The 21,033-nt window shown below is 40.5% G+C and overlaps 1 protein-coding gene across 1 annotated transcript in view; it reads left to right on the plus strand.

The window, feature by feature from the left end:
- The window catches only part of plcl5 (phospholipase C like 5), an 89,000-nt gene that overhangs the window by 58,576 nt on the left and 9,391 nt on the right, over positions 1–21,033 (plus strand). The window contains exons 2-5 of the mRNA XM_027161124.2: positions 1–1,234; positions 8,257–8,460; positions 9,583–9,658; positions 16,560–16,669. The exon at positions 1–1,234 is cut by the window's left edge and continues 1,256 nt beyond it. Of these exons, the coding sequence (XP_027016925.2) occupies positions 1–1,234; positions 8,257–8,460; positions 9,583–9,658; positions 16,560–16,669 (1,624 nt within the window). The remainder of the gene's footprint in view (positions 1,235–8,256; positions 8,461–9,582; positions 9,659–16,559; positions 16,670–21,033) is intronic.

Genomic DNA, 21,033 nt, shown 5'->3' on the forward strand with positions numbered 1-21,033 from the left:
GAGGGTCATGGCCCAGCACATGAAGAAGATCCTGGGGGACAAACTTCACACAGAGCCTCCCAGTGCTGAGGAAAACTATCTGCCTTCACCAGAGAAACTAAAAGGCAAGATACTTCTGAAAGGGAAATGCCTTTCCCCAGACATTCAAGATTCTGAAGGGGAGGTGACTGATGAGGAGGAGGGGCTTGAGATGTCACGGCGCATGGTGGGAGCAGACGAGAAGGACCATCTCAATGGTTTTAGTTGTAAGAGGCTGCAACTTTGTAAAGAATTGTCAGATCTTGTCACCCTTTGCAAATCTGTCCAATTTAGGGATTTTGAGTATGCAAAGCGGGAACAAAAGTACTGGGAGATATGCTCTTTCAATGAGGTGGATGCTAATCGCTTTGCTAATGAGTACCCTGAGGACTTTGTCAGTTATAATAAACGATTTCTATCACGAGTATACCCGACTCCCATGCGTATTGATGCCAGCAATATGAACCCTCAGGACTTTTGGAAATGTGGTTGTCAAATTGTGGCTATGAACTACCAAACACCAGGCCTGATGATGGACCTTAATTTGGGTTGGTTTAGGCAAAATGGTAACTGCGGTTTTGTGCTTCGCCCTGCCATAATGCGTGAGGAGGTCTCGTACTTCAGTGCCAATGCTCGTGACTCTCTGCCTGGTGTGTCTGCCCAGCTTCTCCATATCAAGGTGATCAGTGGCCAAAACTTGCCAAAACCTCGTGGTTCAGCAGCAAAAGGTGACGTGGTTGAGCCATACATATATGTAGAGATCCACGGGATCCCTGCTGATTGTGCTGAGCAGCGCACAAAGACTGTATCACAGAATGGTGACAATCCCATTTTTGATGAAAGCTTTGAGTTCCAGATCAATCTCCCTGAACTAGCAGTTTTACGTTTTGTGGTTCTTGATGATGACTATATTGGGGATGAGTTCATTGGCCAGTACACCATACCCTTTGAGTGTCTGCAGCCTGGATATCGTCATGTACCATTGCAGTCACTTACAGGAGAGTTTTTGCCCAATACCACATTATTTGTTCATGTGGCCATTACGAACAGACGTGGTGGGGGCAGAGCTCACAAGAGGGGTCTTTCTGTGAGGAAGGGTCGCAAGGCACGGGAGTACACTTCAACCAAGACCACAGGGATCAAAGTGATAGATGAACTCTTCAGGGCTTCCACACAGCCACTTCGGGAGGCAACGGATTTGCGGGAAAACGTGCAGGTAAGGCTTACACCTTACAACATGCAAAAGAAATTGAATCACACGCAATAGTAGGCTGCAAGAAAATAAACGAGATTACATGGCTACGTATTTTTCTCTGTATTACCTCATGAATGTCTGGTCTGAGGAACATCGCCTTTTAAAACCTGATAGGTAAATGTATTAACATTCAGTGAAGCCAACTAACTCCGGTTTCCTCAGACATGCATGGTAGGTTGATTGGCATCTCTGGAAAATTTTCCATAGTGTGTGAGTGTGTGAGTGAATGAGAGTGTGTGTGCCCTGCGATGGGTTGGCACTCTGTCCAGGGTGTATCCTGCCTTGATGCCCGATGATGCCTGAGATGCACAGGCTCACCGTGACCTGGGAAGTTCGAATAAGCGGTAGAAAATGAATAAATGAAGCCAACTAGCCATACTGGACTAGAAACTTTATAATACACCATTGCCTGTTCATTGTACAGATATTTTTATCAGATTATATTTGCTTAGTGGTACAAGCCTGTCTCTGTCAAAACCAAGGTGTTATTTTATGCACAATGTTGTCTGATAATAATATAAGGACTTGACTAAGGTTAATAGATACTTGGGGAGTGCTAGAGTACTTTGTGTCAAATGTAACAAGCATATCACAGTCCATTATGCAAATTCAGGACAAACCTGAGAGTAAGGACTTCTTTTATTCTTTTACAATGAAGCTCATTAGTGCTTTAGGTGATTCTGTGAAAACCATGAAGGCATAATTATGATTTTCTCAGAACCAATGTAGTATTTTCTTCTCTACAAAATAAGAGCTTTGTTGGCCTAATTACTTAATAGGTGCATCTCACAAAAAGGAATAATGACTGGACAAAGAATAGACAGACAACAGAGAATATGCAGCAATTATAATAGCTTAATGTCAGGGTTATTTTGATAATAAACAAAAATCAAAACAAACGTGTAGCCAATCAGCAGAAAGGGGCGGGGCTTGTCAATATGCGGCGGAGAGAGTGATCAGTGCACATGTGTGACATTAGCAGAAAGCGGTTTTAACATTGACATGGAGGATAAAAACAAAGAAAGAAAGTGAAGAAAGACTTACGATAAGGCAAGAAGTAGGACGTGTTAATATAGGATCAGCTTTCCAGCGCTGGAGAGAACTGAAGGAGCAGGAAGTTGGCCACATATTCACAGATTTGGAGTTTCCCGAGTCAATAACTCCTGAGCTAAACGCTGTTACTACACAAATAACACCTCTTTTCTATCGTAGTAATGTAGAGACGCAGCTACAACCGCGTTTTGTGTAGTAACAGCGTTTAGCTCAGGAGTTATTGACTCGGGAAACTCAACTTTACTTAAGACACTGAGGCGCTTTTTTCCTTCTCGATAGGTGAGTAACGTTGGTTTTGCTTTGTTACACAGAACTAATATAAGCCTTTGTCCTTTGCATGATTATGCTTGTGTGTCATTTTTGCTTGTTTGTTTATCTGCAATCGTATTGTTCTTCCCTTCAGCTATGATAAAGACACATTTCTTTCCATTAGCCTGGGTTAAGTATGTATGTGTGGGCGGAGCTATCAATACAGGGGTGGGGCCTATTTGGGTTATGGGCGTGTTTGTTTTGGTGATTTTATATGTCAACATTGGCTTTCAAAAATCGGAGACTCTAAGCTGTTACCAAATTTAGATTTTTACTTTCTCTGGAGTGTCTGCATTAATAATAAACGAACATAATCAGGTAATTTGTCTGCTTCAGGCTGTTACTTAATATCATCCTATGTGATTTTACCAGCAAACAGAAATAATAAAATAATAACCCCTATGTCATTTACCATATGTCTCAATTTAACTTCACCAGTAAGAGTGCAAATGATTATTATGATTTGAAAACATGGATTCTCTCCTTTGGTCTCTTCAAATTGTCTCTTTTATACCATTTTCCCCATTTTTGTAAAAGGAAGAAGAGTTCTTTACTAAGTTTGATGGAAATTTCTTCCAAAGCAGTTAGATGCGGGGGGCACGGTGGCTTAGTGGTTAGCATGTTCGCCTCACACCTCCAGGGTTGGGGGTTCGATTCCCGCCTCCGCCTTGTGTGTGTGGAGTTTGCATGTTCTCCCCCCATGCCTCGGGGGTTTCCTCCGGGTACTCCGGTTTCCTCCCCCGGTCCAAAGACATGCATGGTAGATTGATTGGCATCTCTGGAAAATTGTCTGTAGTGTGTGATTGTGTGTGTGTGTGTGTGTGTGTGTGTGTGTGTGTGTGTGTGTGTGTGTGTCCTGCGATGGGTTGGCACTCCATACAGAGTGTATCCTGCCTTGATGCCCGATGAAGCCTGAGATGCCCCCGTGACCCGAGGTATTTCGGATAAGCGGTAGAAAAAGAGAGAGAGAGAGAGCAGTTAGATGCATTTGGATGGAAATGCTTTGGAGCATTGTAAGTGGATTTGAATTGTGATCTCTGTTGAGGAGCAACAAGATGGCATATAATTACTTTTGTTATTGTTTAGTTCAAGAAACTGAAGACATTTATTTAGAAATTTTTGAAGGAGTCTCCAGTGTTAGTGGATTAAGTATTTTTTTAAAGTGAGAGGTAAATGTCTACATTTTCTAACACAGAAAGACTTCAGGAACGCCTCAGAATTGAGAAGTTTGCAATTTGTAGGTTCTCTTTAATTTGACATTTTTGTCTTCTTGTGTACAAGAAGAAGAAAAAAGAGGCAAGATTACACTTTTTAACACACTACTCCTGTAATTTGTAGTCATTACTAGAATAATTTTCCTCAGTAAGACATGCAACACTGCTCTCCACCCATTTGCCCCTCCGTCTTTTGCCCCGGGATACTTAGAGTACAATAACACCTAATTACTATGGCACAGGAAACACCAAACTCACTCAGATCTGCATTATGTGATGACAATGGTGATTTGCCAGCATCTGTGTTTATCTGAAAAAATGACAGCATGATGAATGAAAGAGTCATGATGAATGAAAGAGTCATGATGAATTACTTTCATTTTTCCTTTTTCACAACTTCCATTTTTAGGTGCATTGTAGTAGGTGCATTTTGAAAAATGTTTTAAGGTGCAGGATTTCAGGAAATTACATTTTTCAAGCTAATCAAGATGATGACTTGATGAATAACTGCTCAGGGCTTGTATTTCTTCTTTATTTAATTTCTTTTCTTTTTGGGAATAGATGCAACTAGAAATAGAGCATAATTTAATCAAATATCATGTTATTACTCCCTTTTCATCATGCAATTTATTTGTTTTGATAGCGCTTATCTTTGATGGGTATGAATTATATATGAGGCTTATTAGAGCAGCATATTACTTTAGTTAATTATAGGACATCATCATTGGTGGTTTTTAGTCATTGCAAAAGAAACAACTTTTATACGCATGAGAATAAAGAATATCCATAATTATCTCTCTTCTTCTATAAGTGCCAAGATGGTCTTCTAGACACTGGAATTCTGAAAGCATTTCTCAGTCATATTTGGTTACCCCAAATTAATAAGACTGTAATAAAAAATGTTGCAAAGATATAGCTGTTTATTGCTTAGATAAAGCTAAATCTGTTATTAATAACACTAGTAATTAGTAACTATGATGTATTATTAATAACACATCTTGGAATTGAGCAATATGCGAGCTAGCGGTGTTGGCATTTGAGAGAACTCATCTAATACATCTACTGTAATACACACAGAGAAGATGAGCCTCAATTCAATTCAATTCAAGTTTATCTGTATAGCGCTTTTTACAATGGGCTTTGTCTCGAAGCAGCTTTACAGAACATAAACATAGAACAGAAGGTAAACATAAAGAGAAATATAGAGAATTAATATAGTAAAAATTCAAGATATACAGTATATAGTTCAGTGTGTATGTATGTATGTATGTATGTATGTATGTATGTATGTATGTATGTATGTATGTATGTATGTATGTACTGTATATGTATTTATCCCCAATGAGCAAGTCTGAGGTGACTCAGGCAGCAGTGGCAAGGAAAAACTCCCTTAAATTGGTAAGGAAGAAACCTTGAGAGGAACCAGACTCAAAGAGGAACCCATCCTCATATGGGTGACAACAAATTGTCTGGACAAATTATCTAAATATGTGCTAGAAGAAGCAATATTTTCCCGCGCTCTCTGTCACCGTGTGCGTGTTACATCATGGGAATTCAACTGTTATGTGAAGGGTCATTAAACTAAAGGGGAATGATGGGGAGTGATGCAGCACAAGAGAAGGACAATCTGTGAGTGTAGAGAGAGAGAGAGAGAGAGAGAGAGAGAGAGAGAGAGAGAGATGGAGAGAGATGGAGATATGGAGAGAGTGAGCATCTCCATGTGTTATGGCTCAGCAAATAGTTTCCTCATGGGAACCAAATGTCCCGGTGGATGTTTTCACAGTGTATTTAAACAAACTGTTAATCTCCCTCACACCCAAGAACCTATGACGACAGAGAAGGATGAAGAGCAAAACAGAGAAATGAATGTCCTTTTGCCAAAGGAATTCAAATTCCAAAGACAAAGTCAGAGACAAATCTTACCAACAACCCCTTAGTTGAAGTTGGATCCAAAAGTCACACAGCAACTTGAATGACTTTTAGAGATCACAGTAGAACTGAAGACCCCAGTTTGGTTATATGTACAGTTAATTGGGGGGCTCCACACCAGTTTGTTTGGTTGAAAGGTTTGTACTAAAGATCTCCAGAGGAATTAGAGTTCATGAGTACAGGACTTTATATGTACAAACAGCCTAATGTGATCACATGGACTTTATAAAATCCCTACTGAATAGTGACAAAAGAGGTAACAATGCAGTGATATCCCAGCCGATTGGGCCCATCCTTGATCCTGTTAAATTTTTGCTGAGAACTTTTGGGTGCTTTTCCAAATCTCACTTTGACTCAAGGTCGGTTAATTGTCTCATAAAGTCAGATCAGATGTGTTAAAGCAGAGAAAACACTAAGCTACAACTATTTTTTCTCACTCCAATGCCACCTGGAGGTAAGGTAACCTATCCTGAGATCAATCAGAATCAGATTTTTCAATGCAGACGAGTGAAGCAAATTAATGAGCCTATAAAAATATATATTAATATATACATTCATTCATTCATTCATTCATTTTCTACCGCTTATCCGAACTTTTTGGATCACGGGGAGCCTGTGCCTATCTCAGGCGTCATCGGGCATCGAGGCAGGATACACCCTGGACGGAGTGCCAACCTATCACAGGGCACACACACACACACACAATCTCATTCACTCACACACTCACACACTACGGACAATTTTTCCAGAGATGCCAATCAACCTACCATGCATGTCTTTGGACCGGGGGAGGAAACCGGAGTACCCGGAGGAAACCCCCGAGGCACGGGGAGAACATGCGAACTCCACACACACAAGGCGGAGGCGGGAATCGAACCCCCAACCCTGGACGTGTGAGGCGAACGTGCTAACCACTAAGCCACCGTGCCCTCCTAATAATATACATAATAAGCTTTTTCTAAATGTACTTACTAACTCATGTTTAACACTGTTTTGTAAAAAAAAAAAAGGCAATCTCTAAAGTTTAAACCAGAGTAAAGAGAAACAATTTATACCTTGCATATTAATCAATAAACAAATTGTGGGTCTTGAGTGAGGTTGATGTTGTTTGGGAAAATGGTCATGGGATAGGAATGGCAATAGGCCAAATGGGGAGATGTTTTAAGACTATGTAACGATGGGTGTTGATAGTGTTGGTCCATGGGTGGGTGGGTTGGCTGTTGATGGTGTTTAGACACGTAGGGACTGTGTGAAAATAGTGTATTGAGTTAATATAGGGATGGCATAGGGGCATATGGCAATAGTGTTGGGCCACATATGCATGTGGTTGGGATGGCGCAAGAAACATGGGAATGGCATTGAGACGGCAGATTGGGTTACAACAGAGTTGGGGCACAGGGAGAAGGATCTGGGGTATATGCAGTGGGGATGGTGTCATACATCATACATCTATGCCATATAGCAGACACGCTTATACAGCGTGACTTACATTTCAGCTCATTTTTATACAAATGACCAAATTGAGGGTCAAGGGCCTGGCTTAGAGGCCCAGCAATGGCAGATTGGTGGACCTGGGATTCAAAATAATGACCGTCTGACATACTACCACATACCACATAGCAACATTTGTGGAGTCGGTGTTGGGCCACATGGAAATTGGGATGCCATTAAGTCAGATGCAGATGGGGGAGGATGATTTTGGATGACATAGGCATGGGGTATTGGCAATGAAAAAAAAAGCTATAGGGATGAGGTTGGGATAGCATTGGATTATTTGGGGATTTCGGATGGAATGGTGATGGACCCTTGGGATTTCTGTGGTGTTGTACAACTTTGGAATTAAGACTGTTGTTGAGCTACATAATTGGCTTTTGGATGAGGTGGGAATAGTACTGGGCCACATAGACATGATTTAGGGGTTGTGTTAGGGTACATGCAGATTAGATTATGCATGATATGAATACTGGATATGAGCTGAAATATTTCTGTCTAAGGCTTACAGGCTCTGAAAGCCCAATTAACAGATCTTAGAAGCAGACGTTGTTTTCCTAAATATGCAAACTTTGAGTGTACACACAAAATACACACTTTCTTTAGACTACTGATACACTAAAACATTGATATGAGCAACCATGATGGTGTCATGGGAACCTCCACCAGCAGCATGAAGTGCCGCTTTCTTCCAGATTAAATAGAGGAGGTCACGCTCTGCAGATTGATGGCACTTTTATGAGGTTCACCAGATTTATAGCTTTCTTTTGTTTATTCAGACCAACAAACCTCCATGAGGCTTCCAGTTTAGTTATCGTTTATTAAGTGTTCCCATTATTAACTACCACATGACTGTTTTTTTTTTTTACTTTCCGCACCAGCGTGTTTCTTGCTGCAGTCACTGTAGATACTATAATAAAAGGATATGGCAGTTTATTTAAAATATAAAATACATTTCTTTGTGTGGTGTGTATCCATCTCCGACAGAACGCAATGGTGTCATTTAAGGAGCTATGTGGGCTGACCCCAGCAGCTAACATGAAGCAGTGTATCCTGACCGTCTCATCATGGCTGCTGAACAGCGAGAGGTCTCTTCGTGTCACCGTGGACTTGAGCGAGTCCTACCCCACCATGGAGGCCCAGGGTGCTGTCCCAGAGCTACTGCGCAAAGTCCTTCTGGCCTACGACACGGTAAGCTAGCATGCTATCTTACAAACATACTCAACAAGTGGCATTCACTAATTTCCAGGGGTTTCGTTACCATGACGTAAAATGGGAAAAATGCTCTCTTTTTTAAAAAAAAAACCCAAAAAAACAGCATACTACAAAGGACAAAACAGTCATACAGGTAGATTTATTTTAGAAAACAAATAAACAACCAAAAACTACGGTTAGGGTTAGGGATAGGGTTAGATTAAATAGATTAAATAGATTAAATTAGATTAAATCTGTTACGCTGCTCTGAAATCCCTGGAAATAAGTTGCCTGCCCTCAACAAGTATCACCTCAACCTCACCGCATCAACACTAGTAGGAAATACAGTATATATATTTATTTATTGTTTGTTTGTTTGTTTGTTTTGTTTCATTCCCTTATATGGTATGGTTCAGGGCCGAATGCTAGCATACCAAAATATAACACAAAAAATGTATGATGTTATCCAACCATGTTTTATATAGTTTAAGGAATAATGACTCTTTCTTTCCTAGTAGAAACATTACCGTTGAAATTCCTCCAAATAGCTACAGTATTATGCTTCATGTTTGTGTTATATTTATGTTTAGTGACTCGTCACAACTTGACTCCTACACTTCACTCTTAAAACGTCAGTAAAGTAGCTTCTAGTGTTGTGTACAAACATGTACTCCCTTCATCCTGTCATCTCCTTTCTTCAGGTTTTAGTACTCACACTTTTGGCACAGGGAACTGGATCCAGTACCAAAGCCCAAAGCTTTCAGTTATTTTTATTAGAATCAAAAAAACACTAAGCTTCCAAGAACTGTACACACATTTTTTTTTAAAAGACAAAAAAAAAAAAAAGAATTGTATATTATATTTTGATGACTGTACTGCACAAACTACAAACTACATTTCAGTAGTTTGTGCAATTTGTCTTCAGTAAAGTAAAACTCACATATCTGATAAAAACAAAGCGACGTTTTATAAGTGGAAGTGTTTTGGCAAGAGATCTTATTTGATAAGCTTAAACAAGCACTTCCTTTTTGTGCGTAGCATTAGAACTCTAAATTATTATGTGTGTGTATGTCTATCTCACTTCCTGCCGAGATTTGACTTCCTGTTTCTCTCCTGCAGATGATCCAGACAAGTCGTACTCTGATCGAATCGGCAGATAGCGTCTACTGCAAACTTACTCAGTCACAACGAGCAGGTGAGAACTCGGCCCGTTTGTACTCTGAGACACATCTAATGCACGCAATAAATGTCTCTGTCCAGTCGTCTTTAAACGTTTTCCCTTTCTAAGCATTCTCTGACCAAATGTGCTGCCTTCAGCTACATTTACATGTAGCATATGACCCAGTGCGCCAAACCAGAGGATCTGATGAAATAAAATTGCTGAATGATGACTTTTTTCCTAGGCTACATAGATCATTAGTCAGTTTGTTCTGCATTTTTAAGACACTCTGTCAGCTGACAAACCTGGTTTATGAGCTCAGTGATTATGTCCTTACATGTCCACTGTTTAATAATTCCTTAGAATAATACACTAACAGCGCAACAGTAACTAATTCGCCAGTGTGAGTTTCTCAGTGATTGGCAGTTCACTGTCCTTCAGACAGGACTAGATGGTAGCATGAAGCGTACACAGAGCAGCTGATGTCAGAGCAATGAAAGTGTAAATGTTTATTATAGGAGAAAAGTGTAGGGGAGATATAATGTTACAGAGTGACATCTCTATCTATCTATCTATCTATCTATCTATCTATCTATCTATCTATCTATCTATCTATCTATCTATCTATCTATCTATCTATCTATCTATCTATCTATCTATCTATCTATCTATCTATCCTTCTATCAGTATCTCTCTCTCTCTCTCCCTCCCTCCCTCCCTCTCTCTCTCTCTCTCTCTCTCTCTCTCTCTGTAGCCTATAGCACACACATCTGCATATACATCTGTTTGACAAACAGAATTGTTCTGCATTTTACCAAAACAAATCTAAATTCGTAGTTAAAGGCCTTGAAACCTGCTTGAATGTCAATTTCAAAAATCTGTTTGAATCATGTGTGTAACTGAGACCGAGAGACAGAGCAAGAAAGGGAAGAATGTTAATAAGTAAACAAGTTGGGCTTCTGTAGCCAAGCCTCTCTCTCTCTCTCTCTCTCTCTCTCTCTCTCTCTCTCTCTCTCTCTCTCTCTCTCTCTCTCTCTCTCTCTCTCTCTCCCTCTCTCTTGCTCACTCTCTTTACTCATCCTTGATCTGAGAGCTGAATCATCTCTTCACTAATGGCCTGCTGTTCCATATCTCACAAAAATAGACCCTTGCAAGGACTCTGATATTTTGTATCTCTCTCTCTCTCTCTCTCTCTCTCTCTCTCTCTCTCTCTCTCTCTCTCTCTCTCTCTCTCTCTCTCTCTCGTGCTCTCCCTCCATCTCACTCTCATTCTGTTTCTTCCAGCAGAGCATCACAGACGCCTGGCTCTTAATTAGTTTTGGCGATGTGTGTGTGTGTGTGTGTGTGTGTGTGTGTGTGTGTGTGAGAGAGAGAGAGAGAGAGAGAGAGAGAGAGAGAGAGAGAGAGAGAGAGCATTAAAGACAGACAGACTCCTGAAGGTGTGAATGGCCTTGTCCAGCACCTTTCTTTTTCCAATAAACACTTCAGGCTCACCTTCTCTTCTTTCCTCTATGCTTGTTTCCTCTTTTTCCCTTTTTTCCCTTCATCATGTCACCTCACATGCTAGACCACACACACACACACACACACACACACACACACACACACACACACACACACACACACACACACACACACACACATATATTTGCCTTGTCATTTCAACTAATCAGAAGCTGGCTGTTTAAACACAGGCTTGTTGTTTTTTTTCAGCACAATTCTAGCATTTCTATGGAAAACTTGCAACATGATAGTCAGTGAGAATATACATCTTTAAACAGGCATAAATGTACACACACACACACACACACACACAAAGACTTGTTTTTTAACGAATGACAGCTCAAACGTGATATACACTCTCACAAAGCCTTCAGAACTCGGGAGAGGATTTTTCACGTTAACGTTCTCCCCATTTTTTCCCATATTTTCCTGACATAGTCACTATTTTCATATCCTAAGGATAAAAACCAAATAATATATTCTGCTAAGAAAAAGTGTAATACTCTTAAACATAACTCTGCTACAAAAATCTACTTTAAGACACTAGCTCTAATTCATCAGAATTGCAGATTGGGTCATATCAAAGAGATCAAAGAGAAACAGAGATAAACTTCCTGTTATTTCCATCTTTAGGGTGTGTGTAGTGTGGAGTGTGTGTACTGTAAACCGTAACATTATAACAACCTGAAAAACACTTCCGAATCACAGATAATCCATCCATATCACTATCATCACTAACCAAGCATCGCGCCACGTCATCAAGCGTGCATCAGCTGTCAATCAGTTGTCCACGACGCGCACCAATCCGGTTACGACATCCATATTACCCGACCATTTAAATTCCCATTCATCGAGCCGCTCTAGTGCTTCGCTGCTGCCACGATCTAATCCCCCTCCTCCAACCCCGACTCCACCATGCCGGAACCCGTGTCCGTTGTACCAGTTTATGTCACATATCTCCACATATAAATCTCTCCTTCTCTCTCTCTAATTATTTAATTATTTATTTGTCCATTCATTCATTTATTACTTTCCAAAAACACATAAGCAAGCATATGCATGATTAGTGGTTCTGTTATATAGGGGGGGGGGGGGGGTCTATTCTATTTTCTAGTTGCTGCTCTCCCCGCTCTGTCCATGCATGTGCACGGATGGGCGCACGGATCCTTGCCCATAACAGAACCATTACCACCAACACTAACTGTATGCATATCATCTAATAAATTCTCTTTTGACAAAGTGGTCCTGACAGAACTGTGATTAATGTCGTTAATTAATAATGTCTAATTAGTCACTTAACTAATGGATTAATAATGATGTATAATTAATAACACCAACAATAGAATAAAGGTAGGGGGTTTAGTGTGATCAGGTGCGTAATATCATTTAAAATCAACACAAAAAAGCACAAATGTATTAATTTAATAGACTGTTTATTAAACCAGTGGATTTTTATCGTTTAAAAAATCAATAGGATTCTGACTAGGAACCTTAACATTTAAAAAAAGTATAATAGTAATAATAAAGAATGTAGCTTTTAAAACATTTTGGAAGATTTTAGAATACTTTTCATGGATTGGCTTCTTATAAACTTCTTCTTATGATAAGATTTGTATAAATCGGGCCTTGTGTCATGTTAATTATATATACAGTAGACCAGAGACAAGACATCTGATGTGGAAGGAATATTCAAATGAAAAGAAGAAGGGATCAGTGAAGCACCCTAAGTCTTTCTGTCATCACTGACACTAGTAGTTGCTACGGAACTCATCACCAGGCCTCGCCAACCGTCTATATGCCTGCTTTCATTGTAAATCCCAAACATTCACTTCAAATAAGTGGCTCCCGGCTGCTTTGTCACATCACATCTCGGTCTTCCTCGTTCTCTCCGTCTCTTACTAAGACGTGTGGTGTCTTAAAGGAAAACTCCAGCTGCAAACACATTCAGTGTTTTTCTGTCCAAATGTTTACGACGTGTTTACGGATTCAGGGTGTAATTAGTGGGAGGTTGTTGGATTTTTGTCATTCTCATGAGACATTAGCGATCGTGTGTCGTTCTGGAATCACAGGTAGACCTCGTTAGCGCAGTAACAATGATGTTTAATTGAAGAAAAACAGAAAAATGTCTCCAATCTCAAATGCTAAGGTTTTCTGGTTAGCTCCTAAACAAGAGAGTAAAAGAACAAGAGATTGGTTTCGTCTCCTGCTCCTGCTCCTGTTCACCGTCATATTCATTAGTCATAGTGTTGGTCGCTAATATTAGCATTAAACTTTTGGAACTTGATCGATCTGATTTGTCTTCAGGTCTAAATTCCATCAGCAGGTAGTTAGCAGGAATAGCATTGTGGGTAATGTAGGAAACCAATGTGAACAACCAGTAATGTTGGGCGCCATTGAGGATGTGTGTTAATTATAGTTATGAACTCCTAAGGGAGGGGGCACGGTGGCTTAGTGGTTAGCACGTTCGCCTCACACCTCCAGGGTCGGGGTTCGATTCCCGCCTCCGCCTTGTGTGTGTGGAGTTTGCATGTTCTCCCCGTGCCTCGGGGGTTTCCTCCGGGTACTCCGGTTTCCTCCCCCGGTCTCAAGACATTATACCCTGCGATGGGTTGGGACTCCGCCGGTTTCCTCCCCCGGTCTAAAGACATTATACCCTGCGATGGGTTGGGACTCCGTCCAGGGTGTATCCTGCCTTGATGCCCGATGACGCCTGAGATAGGCACAGGCTCCCCGTGACCCGAGGTAGTTCGGATAAAGCGGTAGAAAATGAATGAGTGAGTGAGAACTCCTAAGGGGTTAAGTTTCAGTGCCGGTCCCAAGCTCGGATCAATCGGGACGGTTGCGTCAGGAAGGGCATCCGGTGTAAAATCTGTGCCAAATCAAATATACGGACCAGATGATCTGCTGTTGTGACCAAAACAGGGAGCAGCCGAAAGAAGGATGACGATAACAAAGTTCTGAAATCGTACACGATGTATCTGTTTTCTTCTTCCTTCCACACTTTTTGGTGCATGATTCCTGGCTATAGTTTATTTAACACAGAGACAAGGTTGCTATGGTCCTCTTTATAAAAGGCTGATTTGGAGTCATTTGGCTCAGTGCAATGAGGTCATTGTGTATCGCAAATGCCTTCATGAATCAACATCAGGGAAATATAAATGCCTCCATTCTTTTGTGTCAGAGGCCACACTTGCTGGTATTTCTGCCTCGACTGTACACCTCCACACACGTGCTTGTGAAGTAAACGGTCGGTGGTGTGGGTGACGGTCAGCAACAGTGAGTGGGTGTGGAAACAACAGGACACAGCTGTGAGTCTGGCAAGCGTTCAGACAGAAGACGAAGCATTGGCACCCCCTAGCATGAGTCTGTCTAGGGACTTCACTCTCCATCTCACGCTTTTAACTGGTTATCTGACTCATCACAAACGCACACACACACACACACACACACACACACACACACACACACACACACACACACACACACACACACACACACACACACACACTTTTTTACATAGTTTAGATTGAGAAACAAGCCATGGTATCATCAAACAACTCATTATAAAACTATCCAGTGCATATAAGACACTCAATTACCTTTTAAAGCAAGAATCAAGAATCTATATTTCATTCACCAGCACTTTTTTCATCAGAAAACATACAGTGTCAAACATACAGCGCCCTAGACATACAGCTAAAGATGAGTACCAACAAATAATAGTGGTACTTAAGGATAAATCTATTCCATTCCTTTACCTCTTCTTACCCTTTTCTTCTTATTTCTATTCATTCGTTTATGTATCTTATGTATATCACTGTGATTATTAAAAAAAAAAAAAAAAAAAAAAAGAATCTTGAAATCTTGACTCTACTTTAGACTAGCATTATTGTTCCTTGTTGTGGCTCAGTCCGTCATCACACGACGTGAAAGTCCACATGCTGTCAGAAAACGAAGGTGTCTTCATGGATACAAACCCAGAGCCAAACGTGGGGATAGTTAAAAACACAATTACTTAAATAAATCATAACATAAAAATAAAAAAAAACGGAAAACACTGGAGTGAAAATTTTGGGGAAAGAACAGAAACCGTAACTCAAAAGAAACGAGACGGAGACACAAAACAGAAACAGGAAGACAACACATTGACGAGGAATCCGCAATAAAAAAGGAAGACATTTAAAGACCAATGTTCCGACAGGTAAAATGTCAGGGCGTGATCCTGACACACACAAATATAGACAGGATTACATTTCTACACTAGATTGCCCTTGGTGTAATTGTCCTGACTCGGACTGTCTGTCTGTCTGTCTAAAATAATACAAATAGAGATCACAAGAGAGATTGTGTCTTCATCCTGGTCACAGTCATCATTGACCTAGAGCCCAAGGCAGGAATACAAGGCAGCATGTAGATCAGCGTATAAGCATAATTTGATCACAGGGGAAATTCTTTTGACTTTGTTTTTTTATTTTTATTTAATATGCATGACGAGGTGTGAGACCTTTTACATGCAGACGACTGGCTTTCTAAATCATGTCCAATCAACTGAAGCTGTCATGTTCAGCAAGCTGGATGCAAGTGAAACGAATTTAGAGCTTAACAGAGGGTCAGAATATGTCGATATTTTGCTAAATGAGTTTTTAATTTTTAATAAATTTGCTGATGATATTAAAAAAACATGTATTTGCTTAATAATTATGGAGAATTGAAATTTAATCACTCTTTAGCACTTGAAAGGGTGCAGGAAAGCGCAGGGCGATAATGTTCAGCACACATTTTAGTCACCCATTTTAATTGAATTGGAGTTATAATAACTAGCGTACAAGACTTTCAAACAAGATAAAGCTTTGACTATCTACAAATCTTTCCAGGAAAAAGATTCATGTACTGTACTGTATGTAAACTTAGCTCGGAGACGCTCTCAGTGCTCAGTGTTTTTATAAAACCATTAACACGTTGGCGAAGGACTGTGTCCAGTCTAATGGCTTCCAGAGGAAAATGTGCTTTAGATTTTTGTTCTTGTTCCTCATTATGCAGAAAAACAGACCACATTAGGCAAACGTTTGTCTCAGTGAGAACCAAAGCTGGGGGTTCGTACGAAATTCAGGCCGTTTGTTTGAAACAAAATGTCATTGTTTCTGTATATCTCTCACAATTGCTTTCGATTTTATGTGAAATCGGTGAAACACCTTATATACAGACGTACAAATGGAAATTATTAATGGAGAGGCTGTAATTTTCCACTTCTGAGCAGACAGAGAACAGATGGGTGGTAAAGGAGAAATATCAATCTGATTGTGCCATCCGCTGTGTGATTCTGATGGAGCATTTAGTAGTGCTGTTTTGGGGGGTTTGAGGACGGCTTCCGTGAGGAGGATATGACGGAGAACCCTGTTGTGAAGGGACTGAGTGTGTTGGTGCTGTTTTGCAGGGTTGGATTTCCATGAAGATTTGCACCGGATCGGCGCTAAGGAGGGGCTGAAGGGTAGAAAACTGCAAAAGGCCATGGAGAGCTATGCCTGGAACATTACCGTTCTCAAGGTGAGTCAATTATCGAGCTTAAACATGTGCATGTATAATGTATAGATACTTCCTTTACTCTTTGTGTGTGTGTGTGTATGTGTGTGTGTGTGTGTATGTGTGTGTGTGTGTGTGTGTGTGTGTGTGTGTGTGTGTGTGTGTGTGTGTGTGTGTGTGTGTGTGTGTGTGAATCAAGATGCACGAAATAATTTGTTTTGCGATATAATAAATTGTTTGCATCTTTGACTGCATACTTTAGCTACGGATTAGTCTTTGTTCTGCTGATATTTTCCAGCAACAGCAGATTTCTACGTGTAGGAATTAATAAACAGCGATGCTTTAGGGCAGCAAATCCTCCCCGTTTTCAGTGCTAATGCCGCTGTAATTAATTGTTACTGATTGCTAATTACATCATTACACAACCTTATTTGAGGTCTCAGCAGCCCAAAGCACACACAGAGACATCTGCGAATAGTGAATGTGTGGTTTGGAGACAAAAGTATGAAATACTTCCATAATAATGATGAGTAATTCGTGCAGGACAGTTTTTACTCTTCAGTCATGTTAACGATATTAGCCAAGTATGTTAAAGGAGATTAGTTATTTATTAGTTATTATTAGTTATATAGTTTGTTAGTGAAGGAAAAGAGTTGTGAAATTAGTAAAGTATATTAGTGAAGGTCGTTAATTACGTTTGAGGTGGTAGTTAAGTTAAAGAAGTAGGTGAGGTGAATTAAAGAAGTTTGTTAGTTTATTAGTGTTAAAGTATATTAGTGAAGGTAGTTAAGTACGTTTGAGGTGGTAGTAAAGTTAAAGAAGTTTGTTAGTGAAGATAGAGAGGAAGGTTAGTGAAGTTGGAGAAGAATGTTAGTAAAGTTAGTAAAGTATATTAGTGAAGGTAGTTAAGTATGTTTGGGGCAGTAATTGAGTTAAAGAAGTAGGTTAGTGAATCTAGAGAAGTAGGTTAGTGACGTTAGTAAAGTATATTAGCAAAGGTAGTTAAGTACATTTGAGACGAACCTACATTAAAGAAGTAGGTTAGTGAAGTTAATGTTGTTAAGTTAGATCGTTTTGTTAATGAAGTTAGCAAAGTATATTAGTGAAGGTAGTCAAGTACAATTGAGACAGTAATTAAGTTAAAGAAGTAGGCTAGTGAAATTAGAGAGGTTTGTTAGAGAAGTTAGGAATGTGTATGTGAAGCTAACAAGGTTAGCGAATTGTGCTAGTGAAGCATACAGTATAAGTTACGGTAGTTCTGTATGTTTGAAATGGTAAAGTTAAGGAAGTATATTAGTGAAACTAGTAAAGCATATAAGTTATAGTAGTTAAATATGTTTGAATAGGTAGTTAAAAAAGTATGTTGGTGAAGTAGGAGAGGTTTGTTAGTAAAGTTAGGAGTGTGTTAGTGAAGTCGATAAGGTTAGTTAATTAGTAAAGTATATTAGTGAAGCTAGTTAAATATGTTTGGGTTTGTAGTTTAGGAAATATGATAGTGAAGTTCATTCATTCATTTTCTACCGCTTATCCGAACTACCTCGAGTCACAGGGAGCCTGTGCCAATCTCAGGGTGTCATCGGGCATCAAGGCAGGATACACCCTGAACGGAGTGCCAAACCCATCGCAGGGCACATACACACTCTCATTCACTCACACACTCACACACTACGGACAATTTCCCAGAGATGCCAATCAACCTACCATGCATGTTTTTGGACCAGGGGAGGAAACCGGAGTACCCGGAGGAAACCCCCAAGGCACGGGGAGAACATGCAAACTCCACACACACAAAGCAGGAATCGAACCCCCAACCCTGGAGGTGTGAGGCGAACGTGCTAACCACTAAGCCACCATGCTCCCCTTGATAGTGAAGTTAGTAAAGTTTATTAGTGGAGGTATTAGTAGTTAGTAGAGTATGTAAGTGAAGTCAGTGAGTATATTAATGAAGTTATATTAGTGATTGATACACTACATGGTCAAAAGTATGTGGACAACTGACCATCATTCTTGCATGAGCTAGTTGATTGTCCTATTCCAAACTCACAGGCTTTTATGTCGAGTTGCTTCCCCTTTGTCTCTGTAACAGCCTCCACCTTAGTACTCATCATAGTACTCATGAGCATGTGCACAGGGACACAATCATTTTAGTAGGTATTGTTCTCAGACTGCCAGATAGTGAAGTGGGATTCAGAACACCAGAGTACACATGCTGTATTTGTAAAATGTGTACAGAATGTAAGGGAAGGCAGTAAAAATAAGATATGGCTCAGTGAATGATATAAAGTGGGACTGGGGTTAATGGTATGGTGGAGGTATTAGAGGAAAGTGGGGTGTACATGAGAGTTATAGAGAGAATGCACTTTTTTATTTTCACTTTCACTTTTTTATTACAAAGTTCAAAGCGTCAATCAAATAAATGAGAAAATAACTTTTAATTGAATGTTCCAGCTACGCAAACCTTTAGGGTTCTCCTGCGTTCAAATCCGAGGTCACGTTCATGTAAGATGTTCCCCACATAAAACAGGTCAGACTGTATCAGGCTAGTATCAGATCATGACGTTCCCGGTAGATAATAATGTGGAGTATAACTGAAGGCGAGGTGTGTGTGATGTTTACAGGATGAGAAGGAGATCACAGAGAGAGAAGGAGGCAGAGTGGGAAGCAGGGTTATGATATGGTGAAGCATAAATGATAGTTCAATAGAGAGGTGGAGTGTGTGTGAGGCTTTTAAGATGAAGTATAGATGGAGGTTACAGACAGAGGTGTGTGTGTTGGAGTGTGTATGGGATTTATAGTCTAGTGGAACAAGCAGCACACCCGGTGGTGTCGTGTTGGAGTGTGGAGTGCTTTTGTGGAATGAAAAATGTGCCTCATGGATGCTGAACGAGTCACCTGTGTTACACTGGGCCACGTAAAGTGTTTTTCTCACAGCAAAAAAGAAAAAAAAAAGAAAAAGATAAGAGATGTTTTTACGTGTTTTTTTTTTTGTTTTTTTTTAATGCCAGCAGTACTTGCAAAAAAGCACACAAGGGTTGTGTTTGTGTGTGTGGGGTGTGTGTGTGTCATTTGCAGGTCATGTAGATGCTAGAACTGATTAGAAAACACATCAACTATCCCACTTATTATCTCTCTCTCTCTCTCTCTCTCTCTCTCTCTCTCTCTCTCTCTCTCTCTCTCTCTCTCTCTCTCTCTCTCTCTCTCTCTCTCTCTTTCTGCATCAATGATGAGGAATAAAAACAGTAATCCTTATTTTTTTCTCTTGAATTTGTTCCAGGAGGCCTGGGGAACAGCCTGAGTTAAACGTTGAGTTAAATATTTATGAATTCAGGTTGTCTGTGAAAGTGTGAAGGAAAGGTGAAAGTAAAACGCATTGCTTCTTCCTCACATCAGTGAGTGCAAAAGTGCAAGAGAGAGAGAGAAAGAGAGAGAGAGAGAGAGGAATGTACAGAAATAATTGTGTGTGTGTGTGTGTGTGTGTGTGTGTGTGTGTGTGTGTGTGTGTGTGTGTGTGTGTGTGTGTGTGTGTGTGTGTGTGTGTGTGTGTAATCTGCTTGGTCTTGGATTATATTACATTTACATTTACAGCATTTGGCAGATGCCCTTATCCCGAGCGACGTACATAAGTGCTTAAATCTCTATCATTAGAAACATTAATGCGGGTTCACTAGGTTACATACTTAAGATACCATGAGATTAAAACATTGTTCAAAGTTACAATGAAAAAGTTTCAGTTTTTTTTTAAATAAATGCAAGAAATAGGGAAAGAAGTGCTACTTCAATTTATTCATGAAGAAGTAGGTCTTCCACCACCTCCAATGCCAGAACAGAAAAGAGTCGTGTAGTATACTTGCCTCTTACCCTGAGAGATGGTGGGAACAGTCGAGCAGTGCTGGTAGCTCTGAGGGTGTGAGGTGCAGTAGCTCTGAGGGTGTGAGGTGCAGTAGCTCTGAGGGTGTGAGGTGCAGTAGCTCTGAGGGTGTGAGGTGCAGTAGCTCTGAGGGTGTGAGGTGCAGTAGCTCTGAGGGTGTGAGGTGCAGTAGCTCTGAGGGTGTAAGGTGCAGTAGCTCTGAGGGTGTGAGGTGCAGTAGCTCTGAGGGTGTAAGGTGCAGTAAGTCTGAGGTTGTAAGATGCAGTAGCTCTGAGGGTGTGAGGTGCAGTAGCTCTGAGGGTGTGAGGTGCAGTAGCTCTGAGGGAGTGAGGTGCAGTAGCTCTGAGGGTGTGAGGTGCAGTAGCTCTGAGGGTGTGAGGTGCAGTAGCTCTGAGGGTGTGAGGTGCAGTAGCTCTGAGGGTGTGAGGTGCAGTAGCTCTGAGGGTGTAAGGTGCAGTAAGTCTGAGGTTGTAAGATGCAGTAGCTCTGAGGGTGTGAGGTGCAGTAGCTCTGAGGGTGT

The sequence above is a fragment of the Tachysurus fulvidraco genome, chromosome 15 (genome assembly GCF_022655615.1).
Source record: "Tachysurus fulvidraco isolate hzauxx_2018 chromosome 15, HZAU_PFXX_2.0, whole genome shotgun sequence".
NCBI lineage: Eukaryota > Metazoa > Chordata > Actinopteri > Siluriformes > Bagridae > Tachysurus > Tachysurus fulvidraco.